This window comes from Bubalus bubalis, chromosome 11, assembly GCF_019923935.1.
Source record: "Bubalus bubalis isolate 160015118507 breed Murrah chromosome 11, NDDB_SH_1, whole genome shotgun sequence".
NCBI classification, from domain to species: Eukaryota; Metazoa; Chordata; class Mammalia; order Artiodactyla; family Bovidae; genus Bubalus; species Bubalus bubalis.
The window spans coordinates 83,616,981-83,634,622 of record NC_059167.1 but is presented as its reverse complement, the minus strand read 5'-3'; the positions used below and the strand labels follow the sequence as shown (position 1 = coordinate 83,634,622).

General features: G+C 39.9%; 1 protein-coding gene across 2 annotated transcripts in view; it reads left to right on the top strand.

The window, feature by feature from the left end:
- The first annotated feature begins 4,443 nt into the window (after positions 1-4,443).
- The window catches only part of ARIH1 (ariadne RBR E3 ubiquitin protein ligase 1), a 111,036-nt gene continuing 97,837 nt past the window's right edge, over positions 4,444-17,642 (top strand). Inside the window, exon 1 of one of the 2 annotated variants that reach the window (XM_025296199.3) lies at positions 4,444-5,563. In XM_025296199.3, the coding sequence (XP_025151984.1) occupies positions 5,195-5,563 (369 nt within the window). In that variant the 5' untranslated portion in view covers positions 4,444-5,194. The remainder of the gene's footprint in view (positions 5,564-17,642) is intronic. The other variant, XM_025296200.3, reaches the window with a different exon arrangement.

Below are 17,642 nucleotides of genomic sequence, written 5' to 3'. Positions count from 1 at the left end.
GAGATTGGCATAACATTGTAAATCAACTATGCTTCAATAAAAAAAAAAGAATCCCAACTTCATGAGATCATAAGGAATAAATTTAAAATATACATGCACTCACTCTGGCATATAGTAGACAATAATATATTTGCTCACTGTTTGCCCATTCATTCAAATGCATCCACAAGGCAACACAATAGATACAGTAAATCAGAGAAGCCATCTTTTGCAAAGTTTGTTATAAAAAGTTTTTTCATCAAATGATTAAATCATTAGGACAAACATGTTCACTTCTGGGGTGATGGTGATCATTTGCTATTTTTTTGCTGTAATAAGTACACAATTAGGCGAAATACATGTGTCTTGCAATCATGGGAAACACAGACATTTGTACATTGTAAATTTGTCTAATTGCAGGAGGGCGTGCATGAATTCTCCTCCTAGATCCAGCATTATCTTACCACATTGTAGATAATTACTTGCATAAAATCTCTGGTTCAATAATAAAATCTCCAATTCTGTATGCTAGAAGAACAAGATAAGGTAGAGAGTGTATCTTAGGGTGTTGCAGTCAAAAATATCAGGTTCCAATTTTGGTTATCCCTATTTCTTCCAGACTTCTAATGAGGCATACAACCTCAATTTCTCTAAGCTGCCTTATATTATTTACCACATAGAACTGGTATGATAAGATCTACCTCTCAACAATGGTGTAACATTTAATTGTTGCTTGTAATAAAATACAAAGTACACAGATGGTGTTAAAGAAATGCGAAGTATTCAATTAGCTTATTAGAATCTCTTTGCACTTTTGCTAAAATTGAATTTTAAATTAAATTTATATTAAAATTTCATTTTTTTACCTCCTGCCTGGTAAAGCACAGAAACAATTAAAACATAAAAAAAAAAAAGCATAAAGTGGTGCATGATAAATTGTTATTTCCATTTAGTTTTGGAAACAGTGTTTTGATTAAATCATATAAGAATTTTGGGGGAGGTGACCACGTCCCAATTTGTGTGAGATTTCCCAGTTTTAGCACTGAAAATTCCACATCCCAGGAAACTCCCATTTTGTGCCAACAGGGACAGTTGGTCACTCTAGTGCCCTGCCATTGCTAGACGTTTTTCCATAGCTTACAGCTCTATTATCTGCCCTTTGAAAAAGTCCAGTGCTATTTTAATTTCTATTTATCTGAAAAGCACTTGCATATTTTTCCTGCTGGAATTTAGTTCATAACTATTTGGTATGCATATATATATTTATGGAGTTTTACACCATGAGTAGGTATTTAATAAATATATACTAAAAAAAAAGGACATGGGGACAATGTGAATACCTAATTATAAAACAATTATTCTTTTGGCACCAAGGAAATATTAACTTGCCTTTTTTTTTTTCAAGGAACTTGTTTTAACCTCTTGTTTACAGACTCTTGTACTTCTACCCAGTAATCACCATACCTGAGAAATAAATGACCCAGGCAATACCTTTAAGATCAAGTCACTTAAAAAAACATTGTATGTGGGTCATCCCTTGGCCAATTTGGGGCCAGAGAGAAGTTGTTATACTGGTTTCCTTTAATATCCCTATACAATAACCTGATTCTAAGATATTTTTTAAAATGTCTATGGAGTATTGATGAAAATCTCATTATACCCATGAATAGGAGACCCCAAAATTCAGAAGCACTATGATTTTGATCAAAAAGGAGTCATCAAACTGTGGAAACAGTTTCTGAGAAAAAAGCATGCCAATTTTCTTCCTTGGAAAACAAGGATGACATAGGCCATATGCATTTATGTAAAATCAAAATAAAACTAACTACAAGGTTATAAATCCAATTTATAGTTTTTTTCCCCCAAAGATGCAAGGTGACTTACAACACTTTTAAAAGTTCTAATTTTGTAAACATATAACTATGTGCCAGGCACTGTCAAGTGTTCTAAATACATTATTCCATTTTATACTCACAAATAATTCTATAAGAATAGGGATACCTGTGGCGGATTCATTTCGATATTTGGCAAAACTAATACAATATTGTAAAGTTTAAAAATAAAATAAAATTAAAAAAAAAAAAGAATAGGGAATTATCCTCCAAAGTGAAAGTTGGGCTTCCCTGGAGGCTCAGATGGTAAAGACTCTGCCTACAATGTAGAAGACGTGAGTTCAATCCCTGGGTTGGGAATAAAGGAAATGGCAACCCACTCCAGTATTCTCGCCTGGAGAATTCCACGGACAGAGGAGCTTGGCAGGCTACAGACCTTGGGATTGCAGAGCAGGACAGGGCTGAGCGACTAACTTCACTTCAAAGTGAAGCTTAGAGAGGTTCAGTAATTTGTTCAAAGTTACAGACAGCAACTGGAGGGGCAGAGGTAAATTCTGCTCTATTCCTTCCTATGCTGCTTCTCAACATTGTTGACATAAACACTGGTGAAATTCTATCTAGCCCTACCTTCTCTTAACCTTCAGTCTTGTATATTAGTATGTGAAACTGCCTTCTCAGTATCTCTACATCAATGTCTAACAAGCAAATCATTTTTAACTCGTTGCAGTAAACACCACCATTCACCCGGTTGCTCAAACCCCAAATTTAGGAGGCATCCTTATCCTTTATCAACCTCACAGTCAGGCCATCAGCAAATCTGTTGGCTCCACTTTCAAATTACACATGACTTTGACCACATTTATCAGCCCCACTGTCACAACGCTAGCCTAAGCTGTTAGCATTATTTACCTCGACTTCTGAGATGACCTCCTAATTGGTCTCTGCTTTCATAGTCTATTCTCCAAAAAGCACCGTTATTTTTTTAAAAAAGAGCATATTATTTAATTCTTCTGTTTAAAATCCTTTAATGATTTCCATTGTAATAATGTAAACTTCTTAAGATGCCCTACGAGGTCCTGCTGGCCCTCTACCTTGATTTGTCCTGACTTCATCCTTTAACATTCGATTTTTGCTCAGTATGCTTCAGTCACAGAGGTCCTTATGATTTCAAATTTCTGTGATGTAAAGTCATGTACTTTGAGCAGATTTGGAAGGGCAGGGTTGGGGATTTGAAAAAAACTGGTGAAGGTTTCAAAGAATTGCCTAGAGTGGCAGAACAATTTAGAAAAATTTAACAGGGCTGCTGGGTGGTGTTGAGGCATCAGGTGTGGTAGGTGATTGGAATTTAATAACAGAATGCATGTGATCATGGAACTTTCTCCAGTAGTGGTCAGCTGCTCCATATCAAAGGGGAGGATATGGATGGTAGGGTTCAGTCAAGATAGGAGTGGATGAAAAAAAGATGGGGTAAAGGAGTTTAGGGTACTGTCAAGCCTTGCTGAATTTTCTCTAGGTGTGTAAGAATAGGGATGGGGTGGAGAGAAGGGTTGCTAGTACTCTTAGGTTGCTCCAGGTGTGGCAACTACCTAGAACTGCTAAAATAAAAACAAGAAAGGACCAAGACACAAAATGTAAGTTTTAATTTGCAAATCCTTGGATTATTTTAGGAAATCTTATTATTAAAAACTTTACAAAATGTACAAATTAATAAGACTTATTTCCATTATAAAGGTATTTTTCACTTTTCAAAATCAGATTCCAATGGGAAACTGTATGTTGAAAGGTAAGATTTATCAGTAAATTAGGGATTCAGACTTTAAAAATTTTCCAATCTGGGCCAATCCTTCAAGTTATCCCAAGAGGAAGTTTTCTCGTGCCTCTTCTTCCTTCAGAATATTTCTCCGGCTTTTCTGTCCTATTTACAAAGATTTACGTCTACTAGAATGGCATAAAATACTCTTCATCTCTTGTTCACAACTTGCTTGATATTTTGTCATTTACCCTCCTTGCATTTTAAGCTCCCCAAACTAAACTATCTTATGCCTACTGTGCTCTCGCTTTTGTTCTTTTCTCAGGCTAGATCATCTTCCCTACTTTCTCTGTTAAACTCCTGGCCATCTATCAACACTCAGCTCACACAACACATTTCCAGATAGGAGACAGGCATTCTCTCTCTGCTTTATTTGGTCCCTGTATATATTTCTAGTATTGTCTCCATTGTATTATCTTACAACCCATTTTATATATAATGAAGCATATAATACATATTATGCATTTTAAATTATTTTTATGATTGCTATTTAAGGTCACCCAGGTGCTACAACATAGGACAAATGTTCCGTGGTCTTCCTCAAGTCTCTTTCCCTTTCAGTCTCAGGTATAAAATGGGTGCAGTGGCTCCATGAAGAAAAGAAATATGTATGTAAAAATCTTACACAGTACTCAATTAAGACAAGCCATGACTTTTAACAGTTTAGTGCCTTGAATAAAGTGCTTGATAACCTGAGTTCAGGAAACGCTTCTTTTAAATGACGTCACTCTAGGCGACTTAAAAATCACAGCACGTCCGGAGAGTACACAATCTAATTACTTAAAACGGGGTTCACCAGCAACACAGCTTAGAGGTTCTGCATAAAACAGACTCCACTGAGTAGCCCAGGCTACAGGAACAGTAGCTCAACAGCCAAGGTATTCCTGGAATCACTCCCGGGCCGGCGGGAAGGGTCTCTCTGGTCCTGGGGGAAGGCCGCCTTCCCCAAAGGATTGCACGAGGGGCTGGATCTTCATGGCCTGCGGGAAAATCCACCACCTGGGCGGACCAGGCCCCCTCTCGCTCTCGGCGACCAACAGCCATAGGCTCCTCCAGTTCTCTGTTCGCTGCTGAGGGCCCAAACAGCGACCGCAGCCGGAACCCAACATGCGATTCCCGCGGCGCCGCGCTCCCAGGGCTACCGAGGCCGTGGGGTCTCCCCGAACTCCACGCAGGGGCGGCGGGGCGGGGCGCGATGACGTCAAGAGCAGTGACGCGACGACGCAGCGCGACGCGGTGACGCACGCCCCTTTGTTGGCTCAGTAGCGGTAGCAGCGGCCGTGGAGGTGGCGCTGGGGACTGTTTTCTCTCGGAGGCCTGAGCGGAGCCGCGTCTGACTGAGGCGGGCGGCAAGCGGCCCCCTCGCTCCCTCCCTCCCTCCTCCGCGCCCTCCCCGCCGCCGCTAGCCGCCAACCGCCAACCGCCGCGCCCGGGGAGGAGCCGCGGCCCGCGGGGCCGGAGCCAGGCCTGCGTCCGGACATCAGCCGGAGCCGGAGCGAGAGCCGGGGCCTCAGCGTCCCCGCCCTCTCCCCGCCTCAGGGCCAGCGTCCGCCGGGCCTCCGCGCGTCGCGCCATGGACTCGGACGAGGGCTACAACTACGAGTTCGACGAGGACGAAGAGTGCAGCGAGGAGGACAGCGGCGCCGAGGAGGAGGAGGACGAGGACGACGATGAGCCGGACGATGATAACCTGGATCTGGGCGAGGTGGAGCTGGTGGAGCCGGGGCTGGGCGTCGGCGGGGAGCGGGACGGACTGCTGTGCGGGGAGACGGGCGGCGGCGGCGGCAGCGCTCTGGGGCCCGGAGGTGGCGGCGGCGGCGGTGGCGGCGGCGGCGGGCCGGGGCATGAGCAGGAGGAGGATTACCGCTACGAGGTGCTCACGGCCGAGCAGATTCTGCAACACATGGTGGAATGTATCCGGGAGGTCAACGAGGTCATCCAGGTGAGTGTGGCCCCCGCGCCAGCTTGACCGAGCCGGACCCGGGAGCGGATTCGGGCGGTCGGCGCGGCCCCGAGGGGCAGGCCAGGGCCTGGTGCGCAGCCTAGCCTGATGCCTCCCGGCCCTGTCTTCTCTTCTGCTGGGGATAGAGCAGACATTCGCCGGGTGTGGGGAGGTGCGCTAGGGGCGGTGCTTTCCAGGTCCTGCTATGGCGGAGGCCTCCGGCCGCCTCAGACTTCTCTTGCGGGCAATTGCTGCGGGTCCCTGGGCCCGGTGTCCTTCTTCTGGTCTCAGGAGAGCTTACAGGGGCGGGGCGGAATGGGAGGTGGAGAAGATCTGGGCCCCTAAGACGGCTTTCCCGGCTTTCAGTCGCTCTTGAGCACTTTTGGAAGGGGTTAGAGTAGGCCTGAGGGCTTGCTTGGTGTACAGTTGCCCCAAGTGGGCACCAGTTAATAAAGAAATGGATCTGCTTGGCAGTCTTAAGTGCCTACTTAAAAGTGGGGGAAGGGAACTGTTTCTTGGGAGAGGTGCTGATGGATCTTCTTTTCTAATGTTGAGGCTTCTGCTTGTATCTTTTTAAAATGTTTGCTGTTCGTTTGGGTTCTAACTGCTACTCTTCTCAGTTGTAGCATACTTGAAGCTGTTGGCATAGTTGCTGCAACTTGCATACCCAGCCTTTGCAGCTCAAACAACAGCAAAGCGCAGTGTTATTGTGTAATATTGAACAAGACTCTTATTGTGAGTTAGCAAGTTAGAGATTTTCTGCTTCTGGAGTCCTTTCTCTGATAATTTGTATTTCATTGTTGGTAAGTAGGACTCGGTTTAAACTGATAACCGCATCTCATCTAATCTTCTTGTGGGTCATATTTTGCGTTTTGAGCTTTAGAAAATCACAAGTTTCAGTTTATTTGGAGAAAAATGAGGGGGTCAGGGGTACGACTGCAGAATAAAAATGGAGTCTTGATTCAATATAACCCTTAGAAAACACTAGTTTCATGGAAGAAAACTGTATAGGTGAGCAGCAGGTTACGATTGCCTTCTGGTATGTGATTTTTTTTTTTCTCCCTCTTAAAATTAGTTGACTAATATTCACTGGTAAATAAGCAGTATGTCACTGCGTGCTTGCTGAGTGCATGATTAATAGATGCTTTTTATTAATAAATTTTTTACAGTATTTAGTAAAAAAGACACTTTCTTTTGAAAATGAAACCATATATTTAGGCCTGTTTGAAGACAGTGTTTTAAATAATAGTTTAAAAAAAAAACTGTGATACTTAGTGCTATTGCTAAACAGTGGAAATCTCAAACTTTTGTATAGATAATGTAGTCTGAAGAGGAAATTGAAGGGTTGTGAAAGGAAGATAAGTTTTGTAGCTCTTTCTGATCTACAGATACAATATTTAAGTTCTTAGGTCACTAAATGGAGAATTTTTTTTTTTTTTTGAGGAAAGTTGAGTTTACAGTGAAATCTTGAATTCCCTTTTCGTTTATTTATTATATAAAGTATATAGTAAATCTGTATTGAATCTGATGCTTTCACACCCATCACCTGGCTTATTTGCCTGTTTAGTTACCTTTTAAAATTCATGGATGTTTATTATTTAGCTTCTTGTAGTGTGTTTTCATGTAAATCACATTCAGCCTTTTCAGCTCTTAGGTGTGTCCTCAATCTCTGAGGCCAGACCCTACAGATTCTTTATGTCACTTCTGGAACAGAGATGTAGCTAATGCACGTGACATCATTTTTTCTTTGTTAGTTGAGAGGAAGAGGAATAAACATGGATAAACTGAGCTAAGAACTACAAAATACTAGAGAATTTTTTAGGTGTCTTACTTTAACCATGTTTTCATGCTGGATTTTGGAAACAACCCTTTTTTCCCTAGTTACTACTTGTCAAGGGTGCTCTGAAGCAGGACTGCTGAAATGAGTATCTTTTCCTTTGTTAAAAGTTCATATTTAGAAAGATCAGTAGATCAAAGGATAGGATTTACCCCAGATCTTCTTTCTCGAAATGGTATATACACTGGGCAAATGATGCACTAAACTAGGGTTTGGTTATGTTATAGATTATTTATGTTAATAGATTTAGACTTAAGTTATACAGGTAACACATTACATTGTAAGAAAAAAACTGATGAGGTGAGGGGAAAAAAAAGATAATTATTTTGCCTGCTACTGAGAGAGATATACCAGAATCTGAACTGTAATAATTGTTCCAGATGTGTGGATGAGCTATACATGTTTTAAAAAAATGATAATTACAGAATAAAACTAAGTTCTTTTTATGTTTTCAGTAGGAAAAAAGCAGGTTGCAAAAACAGAGGGAAGGTCAACAACTTTCTCCTGTCAATAAGTAACTATTTTTCAAGTGCTTACACAATTACAGATCTAAACTAATTTAGTCAATCTGTTATTATTGGTCTTCCTTTTTATTGTCTAGTTTTCATCTTTTATAAACCTGACTAGGAATAGTCTTACAGATAAATGTCTGGATGTTTTATTTTGTTAGGATAAATGGCTGAGCCAAACATTTGCTTATTTTTAACCATTTAATAAATATTAGCACACTGCTTTCAGCAAGGTTATACTAGTTTTCCCTCCATGGTACTTGATTGGTCATCATTTTTTAAACTTGTTTTTTTTTTTTTTAAACTACTGAGGTTGAATTTTTAAAGAGTTTTTTGGGCAGTGGTATTTCTTTAGTAAATTGCCCTTTGCGTTTGCTCATTTTACCCCCTTTTGGGATGTTTATCTTTTTATTGATTTGTGAGACCAGTTTATATTCATAAAACCTTGAAACATCAGTCGTACAGGTTTTTCAATTAAATCTAATGTTGGTTTAATATATAGTAAGTTTTAAGTAAATTAAAAACCGTTGTTTTATTAACCTAGTTCACATTGGGGAGCTTGCTGTTAATTCTAAAAAATTTAAATTCTCTTCTTTCTGGTATTAGTTTTCAATATGAATCACGTATGTTAGTGAATTTGAAAATAAATGTGCAGGAGAAAAAGATTGAATGTAAAAAAGTTTGCCAAGTTAATTGAGTCTTCCCTGGGGGAATTTGATTACTTTTTCTGGGCAACAACAGATTAATACAAATAATTATTTGTAGATATCTGCTGGTTAGTTCTAGTCTTCAATCAAGTTAACACTTTTTCTTTTAGAAAGCTCTTGGTTTTCTGGCTCTCTGTAACTTTTGTTTGTTTAATTTGATTTTCTTTTATTTAAATTCTTTGTGGCTACTTACCTTTTGAACTTTAAGATCAGGGGTTTTCTGTAACATATCTTAAGGGTAGAGTAGTGCTTAAAGTCCTTTATTTACCCAGCTATATTTAACTCACATTGTTAATATTAAGATGGTTAATAATATTACAATGGTTATCTAATATAGTTGTCTAAGTATCTAAGTAATTTATTAAACTACATAACTGTGGAATTCAAAGATGTTTAAATTTACTGTTTTTTGTTTCCACAGCATTCTTTAGCAAAAGTTGATTGTGCCTTGTGTGTGTGCTGGTCACTATAGAGGACATGGTTCTTGCCTAAGAAGCATATAGGGGTGGGAAACAGAGATTCTTGGGCTCAATTCCCAGAGATTGTTATCCATTAGTCAAGTCTAAATTGGAGCCTAAGCATCTTATATTTTTAGCGAGTCCAGTGATAGTTCTGAACGACTGGTATGTTCATAGTTCACCCAGTGTCATGATTTTGACTCACTCAGGGAGAATGTGTAAGAAGGGCAAGTAACCCTTAGGACTACCACATTTAAAGGATATGCTGAGGAAGAGGCACATGGAACTGTTGGATGTGAGTGATCAGAGAGGAAGCAAAAGAGAAGTGGGTGGGCTTCTTGCTGTTAGATTTATTATTCTTAATAACCTGTTTTAAAAGGCAACAAATTTCCTGTTGGCTGTTGATATGAAATCTTTAATATTTTGCCCATTTTTTATTTAAAATATTTGAGGTACTTCTAAACTGAGGTTTCATGCATAAATTAGAGGCAGTATCAATGGCACCCCACTCCATTACTCTTGCCTGGAAAATCCCATGGACGGAGGAGCCTGGTAGGCTGCAGTCCATGGGGTCTCGAAGAGTCGGACACGACTGAGCGACTTCACTTTCACTTTTCACTTTCATGCATTGGAGAAGGAAATGGCAACCCACTCCAGTGTTTTTGCCTGGAGAATCCCAGGGACGGTGGAGCCTGGTGGGCTGCCGTCTATGGGGTCGCACAGAGTCAGACACAACTGAAGCGACATAGCAGTAGCATAGTCCAGTGTATTGTGTAATTTGTTCAGGAATCAGTTCTAGCCACTGCTTTTCCTACCTGGCAAGTTAAATTTTATGTCATAGAACCTTCAGTTTTTGTCTGTTTCTCCCCCTCCCTTTTTTTTTTATCTGGGAACTTAGAACTGTTGAACTACTAGATTGGTCTTTTTTACATTAATGCTTAATTTTTCTAATATCCTTTTTAAAAAACCTCAGTGAATTCGAGGTCCTCCTTGTTTCAATGAAATTGAACTCAAGTGGGCATATCAAGATAAATTTAGCTTGGTTAACTGGGTTGGGGGGGATTGTGTGTGTGTGTGTGTGTGTGTGTGTGTGTGTAAGCCATTGCGGTGTTTGGTGTAGTTTATTCTTCTTGAACTCCCCCCCTCCGCCCACAGCTGATCTCCTTGAGTTACAAGCTTTAAGTTATGTTCTTTTTGAATCACTTATGGCATTAGTCATGAATCAGGAACTGTGGGGGTGGAATCCAGCAGTCTGTTTTAACAAGCATTCCAGGTGATGGCTGATGCTAGCTAAAGTTTGAGAGCTACTAGTCTAGTTGAGATTTAACAGCAGTGTTTCTCCATGTGTAATGACTAATGATGAATTATTATAGAGTGGGTTAATGATGGAAGGCAAATTGTTTAAGAAACTAATAAAAGGAAAATTTCGAGAGCCTGAACAATTACTAGGAGAGAGAGCTAGCTAGAGAGAGAGAGCCTACAAATAACAATACTAGGCTACTCATGGAGGGGATTTGTTATCATTACTGTTATTCTTCAGATTAGAGTGGTCTATACTCAGTTATTTCAAACATGCAAGCCAAACCAGTGACACTCTCATATTCTAGGTTGGAACAGTTGGGTTTTCTTCACCCTTTCTCACCCCCCGGCTTTTTTATTTTTATTTTTTAAAAATAAAAATAGTTGAGAGTTTCTTTATTTGATACACGGAAAGGGATATAAGGAATTGAATATTGTAAATGCAGTTGCTCAGTACTGTACAGAATGTTGAAGAAAATGTGAGACTTACTCTTAAGGAGCTCATGGTCTCTGAATTTCTACTCTTAAAGCTGTTAGATCAGTGCTAAATGGATTGTAATAGGTATTCATGGAAGAGATCTGTGCGTTTTATCTGGAAGATGTCTAGGATTTAGGTGGATAGAAGAGACGGATAGGAAGCCATTCTAAGAAATTGAAATAAGAATGAGGAAGCTGTGTCCCCAGTGATGGTGAGGTCACCTCAGGTAAAACAGTTTGTTAATTATAAGTGATAATATTGTAAAAGCTGGGAGGTTTGATACTCTGAACAAAGATAGGCAGAAGTCATCAGATCAGATTACTTTCTTGTGGGTTTGTCCTGTGGCAGCTATATGTATTATTTTTAGCTCTGTATTTTCCTCAAAACGTAGTGGCTTAAAAACAGCAAACATTTATTATCTCACACTTTCTATGGGTCACGATTCTGACTTCAGCTTAGTTGGGTGCCTCTGTTTCAGGGTCTCTTATAAGGCTGCAACTCAACATACTGGCTAGATTGCAGTTATCAAGGTTTGACTAGAGGAGGATCCCCTTGCGAGCTCACTCATGTAACTCTTGCCAAGCCTCAGGAGTTTTCACTGGCTGTTTTTTGGCCAGTTGCCTGCCATGTGGGCTTCACTGAAAGGTGGCTTACAACACAGTAGCTTCTTTCCTTTGGCGTAGGGGGTTTCTGATAGAGAACCCCCCAGATGGAAGCCACGCTCTTTTGTAACATCATCTCAGAAATGACATCCTATCACTTTGCCATACTCTACCTGTTTTAAGTGAGGAGCTAAAGAGGAAGGGATTACATAAAAGTGTGAAGATGAGGAGGTAGATCCTGGGGGCCAATTGAGAGCCTGCTTACCATGATAAATAGAATCTGGCTCAGTTAAGAGGCGAATGAGAACTGTAGTATAATGCTTATCTATCCAGTCCAACTATACAATGTCAGTGTATAGTAATTTGGATTTTTTATTTTAGAATAACCATGAATTATTTGTGTTTGGCTTTGCAAAATATTATATCTTTAAATGATAAGTATTCTTAATTACCTTCAGTGGCAGAGATTGAAATAATAGTTTGCAGCTTCTTGGAATTATTAATAAGTGGCAGGAATCTGAGATTCTCCAGTCTGTTGGGTGTTTTTTTTTTTTTAAACTGTTAACGACATAGTGGAATCACCTGGGAATTTTTTCATCACATTTTAAATTTTGAGATAATTGTAGAGTCAAATGCTGTTGCAAGAAACAATGCAGAGAGATCCCCTGTACCCTTTACCGATTTTTCTATGATGATAACATCTTGCAGAACTAATATATAGTATCATAATCAGTATATTGATACTGACGCAGTTTACTCATTCAGACTTCTTTACTTGAGGATTTAAAAAAATATATTGGGACTCATAACCCAAGGCTAAGCAAATGAATTTCTAGGAGTTTGGACCAGGCATTATCATTAAACAGAAGTTTTCCCTGGTTTATTTTAATGTACAGCCAGGGTTGAAAGCAAAGTTATTGTTGTTGTCCAGTATCTTTAATAATCCTCTCTTTGTAACATTCCAGTCTGCTTGCTGCTGCCAAGTTGCTTCAGTCGTGTCCAACTCTGTGCGACCCCACGGACTGCAGCCTACCAGGCTTCTCCGTCCATGGGGTTCTCCAGACAAGAACACTGGAGTGGGTTGCCATTTCCTTCTCCAATGCATGGAAGTGGAAAGTGAAAGTGAAGTCACTCAGTCGTGTCTGACTCTTAGGGACCCCATGGACTGCAGCCTACCAGGTTCCTCCGTCCACGGGATTTGCCAGGCAAGAGTACTGGCGTGGGGTGCCATTGCCTTCTCCTCCAGTCTGCTTAATTATGAATAAATGACAATAAACTAGTTTGTGATATAGCTCATTCTAACTCGTGATTTTTGGGGGAAAAAAAAATGGAATTAAACTGTTTACACTTTAACTTTGGTCCATTGTTCCTAGGGTGGCCCTTTGATATTTTTAGTTTTTTTTTTTTTTTTTTTTTAATTTATTTATTGGCTGCACTGGGTCTTCATTGCTGCTCTCAGACTTTCTCTAGTTGCAGTACAGGAGCTTCTCATTGCGGTGGCATCTCTTGTTGCAGAGCTCAGACTCGAGGGTACAAGCACTTAGTTGCCAGGTGGCATATGGAATCTGCCCTGCATTGGCAAGCAGATTCTTAAACCACTGGACCACCAGGGAAGTCCTGTTGTTTTCTTAACAGTTTTGGTTTGGAAGCATGAAGGAAAAACTTTTTCTTGACGTTAATCAATCCTCTTTGTCTTTTCTATGACAGTGAACTGGTATCTTTGATTATGCATGTTGCCTACTTCTCTTAATTTTCAATTATACATTGTCTTTATTAGGTATAATATCACAGGCCCATAACCCTGTTAAGATCTTGGCTATTTATACAGTTCATCTTTTAATATTGATACTATATCAATATCAGGTTGAAACTGATATCAGTAACCTTTGGTTACTATGTAACCTTACAAATAGATTAATTATTCCCTTTAACTGATGGGATAAATAGAAGAATGAGTGGTTAGACTGACATTTGATGATCACTTACTAGGTGAGAGAATAATCTGTAATCTGAGGCTGCTTCTAACCTGGGATCACTGAATCTTTTGGGACCCATGAGATGGTAGTGGCAGTCGTTGCCTTATTTTATTTTCAGTGTTTAAAAAAGCCTACTGTGTTTAAAACAACTGCCCAAGCTAATTAAAATGTGGGCCGGTTTTGGATCTTCAGTTCCAAAAGAATGGGCATGTTTTATAGCCTCAGTAGATTTCTACAATCATGTATTTTAAGTTTCTGAAATGGAGCTGGACCCTACTGTGGTCCTTCCCCACCCACATTGTTTTGTCTGGAAAAACTTGAGCCGAAGAATAGGTTTAATCAGATAAGTGAGAAGATACAAAAACAAAGGAAAACAGTCCAATGAAACTGTTCAGTTACTCAGATTCTTTGCAAGCGCATGGACTGCAGCACGGCAGGCTTCCCTGTCCTTCACCATCTCCTGGAGCTTGCTCAAACTCATGTCCATTGACTCAGAGATGCCATCCAACCATCTTGAATAATACTTCATTTCTTAATCTTGCTCTGTGGTAGATGTCAGTTGGAGTTTGAATTAAATTAATGGGTAGTTTGGTATCTTAGAAGGCAGTTTTAAAGGGTCTTATTGAGCTGGCATCTGCTCTGGCAGATTAACTTTTTAGAGGCCCTACTTTTTCTTATTTTTAAAAATGAGAATACTAGTATTAAGGTCAAATACTGTATTGGGAGCTTTTTCATGTAATTTTTTTTCCTTAATGTAAACTTGCTGGATAGCATTTTTCCTTTCTCCTTATGTTCCATTTAAAAGAAGTGTCACAAGTGACCTTGTACACTTAATACATTTTAGCAAAAAGTACAGAAGATGATGAAGTATTAGGTAACATTTCCTTATTACTAAGATATTTGTTTAGACAATGCTAAGAATAGCTATAATCCCAGACACTTCTTCCCAGACTTGCTTTGCTATCTGCTTTGAGACTGTCATACTTCTAATTCAAATATTAACTGATTACAATTATATATTATATCCTTTCTCAGTCACAATTGTTAGTTTTTTAGGGATTAAGTATATGCTAGAGATTGAGAAGTATTTTCTGATTTTCTTAGCAAGTATAAGTAAAAACCTCTTATGTGGACTCATTGAAATTTGTGACATTTTGGACAGGTCTCTGAAACCCATTTAAAAACAAATTTATTGCCTTTTCTCCTTCAGCTGTTCTTCCTTTGATTGATTTACTAATCAGCCATTCTTGGAATTTGAAAGTCAGTGATTCTTTTTTGCCCCAGCATTTCCCGTATCCAATTAGCCCTGATCAAATTACTCTGAAATTTGTTATTCCTCTCCTTTTAACTAAATAGGAAACACATTTTCTATTATATGTCTAGCCTAGATGCTTTAATAAAGTGTTCGTGGCTTCCTCACCTTGATTTCTGGTAATTTTTTCATTCTTATTTGCTGTTGTTTCTAATTTTCCCATCATTCCCAACTGCACTACTTGTAATTTCTTACTATATAAATGCACATTTGTGTTTTCCTGTTTTTGTTCATGCTGATCCCTCTTTTTGTGGCTGCTCTTTCTCTCTCTCTCTCTTTTTTTTTTTAATTATGTTTTATTTTTGGTTGGGCTGGGTTTGGTTGCTCTGGGTCTTCGTCGCTCTCAGTAGTCGCGATAAGTAGGGGCTCCTGTTCGTTGCCATGCATGGGCTTGTCATTGCAGTGGCTTCTCTTGTTTCACAGGCTCTAGGTGCAGGGCCTTCAGTAGTTGCGGCTTGAGGGCTGTAGAGCGATGACTCGGTAGTTATGGCACAGGGGCTTAGTTGCTCCAAGGCATGAGAAATCTTCCCGGACTGGATATAGAACCCACGTCCCCTGTATTGGCTGCTGTTGCTGTTCAGTTGCTCAGTCGTGTCCAGCTCTTTGTGACCCTGTGGACTGTAGCCCACCAGGCTCTTTGTCCACGGAATTCTTCAGGCAAGAATACTGGGGTGGGTTGCCATGCCCTCCTTCAGGGGATTTTCCCAACCCGGGGATCGAACCTGGGTCTCCTATATTGCATTGGCAGGCAGATTCTTATCCACTGTACCACCAGGGAAGTCTTCATTCTCTTTTTAACTGCCTGATACCCTTCTGCTCATACCCTGGTCAGATATTACATATCTCTTACCAGGTCCCTCTTCCCTACCATCACTGCTCTTTTACCTGTGTTTGCATAGCCCTTTATATGGATAATACAGGAGCCTGTAATATGGCCATCACAATACCTAAGTCACTAGCTGGCTATGAGGGTTTTGAAGGTAAGAGCCCAGTCTTCATCCATAGCGTATGTCACACTAATAGTCTTTGACGTAGTAGAAACTCAGTGAATACATGTTCTTTGAAGTTTGTCCCTTGTTTCCTTGGTTTCCTTACCTGTAAACCAAAGAGAGCCGGACACAATTTTCTTCTGGCACTAATAAATTATTTTATAATTTCCAGATAATACCTCAGTAGTAGTGTAAGGTGACAAGAAAAAAGTGTTTGAATTCCAAGAATGCAAGCTTTTTAAAATCTCTGAATATACAGCGACTCTTTTAGATTTAACTTTATTTGCATGTAGTTCTCTGGCACTTTATATGAACTGAGAGTTACGTTAAAAATAACTGAGTCACTCTTGATGAAAGTGAAAGTGGAGAGTGAAAAAGTTAGCTTAAAGCTCAACATTCAGAAAACGAAGATCATGGCATCTGGTCCCATCACTTCATGGGAAATAGATGGGGAAACAGTGGAAACAGTGTCAGACTTTGTTTTTTTGGGCTCCAAAATCACTGTAGATGGTGACTGCAGCCATGAAATTAAAAGACGCTTACTCCTTGGATAGAAAGTTATGACCAACCTAGATAGCATATTCAAAAGCAGAGACATTACTTTGCCAACAAAGATCCGTCTAGTCAAGGCTATGGTTTTTCCTGTGGTCATGTATGGATGTGAGAGTTGGACTGTGAAGAAGGCTGAGCGCCAAAGAACTGATGCTTTTGAACTGTGGTGTTGGAGAAGACTCTTGAGAGTCCCTTGGACTGCAAGGAGATCCAACCAGTCCATTCTGAAGGAGATCAGCCCTGGGATTTCTTAGGAAGAAATGATGCTAAAGCTGAAACTCCAGTACTTTGGCCACCTCATGCGAAGAGTTGACTCATTGGAAAAGCCTCTGATGCTGGGAGGGATTGGGGGCAGGAGGAGAAGGGGACAACAGAGGATGAGATGGCTGGATGGCATCACTGACTCGATGGACATGAGTCTGAGTGAACTCCAGGAGTTGGTGATGGACAGGGAGGCCTGGCGTGCTGTGATTCATGGGGTCGCAAAGAGTCAGACATGACTGAGCGACTGAACTGAACTGAATGCAGTAGCTCTCAAAGTATGGTCCATGAGAGGAAAACTTTTTAGGACGTTATTTGTCTGTTAACATGCTGGGATTTGTACTGATAGTGCAGAAGCAATGGATTTGGTTACGTAAAACCGTGGGAACCTTAGCACAGATCAAGTCAGAGGCCCTAATTATACTAGTGCCAGTCATTTTATTTTTCACTGCCACACATTCATTAAAAAATGTTGATTTCACTTATTGTCCTGGGTGAAGCAGTAAAAATTATTAGTATTACTATATCTTATCCCTTAAGTACACAGTTTCTTAAGTACACATGTCTTAAATGGCACTTCTGCATACTCAAGTACATAGGTTGTCTCAAAGAAAAACATTTGTGCGTTTGATTGGTTTCTGAGCTGAACAGGCTGCTTGATGGAACACCAATTTTACTTGGAAAAAAATGACAAACTGATTATTCAGACACATAGCAAATAAACATATGGTAACTATTTCTCCAAATACACCTGTTATTAAAAAAAAAACTGCTTATAGTATTTGTTGCCAGTGATAAATATTTAAAGTTTTTCAGTGCAAATTAGAATTTTGGAAAACATATCTGCCACTGTGAGACTGAGACTGACAATATCCTGGTGATGATATCCTGTATAATATATCAACATTTGGAAGATCTGCTTTTTAACATAATGAACCAGTATTTTTCAAATGACTAATTTTCCAGTGACCAGTTGTGATATTTCACAATCATACATTGGTGAATGATCCATTCAAAGTACAAGATAGACCATTGGATTTTAATATGACAAGAGTAAGAAAAGTTGTTTGATATGATTTCAGATTCTATTTTACAGCTA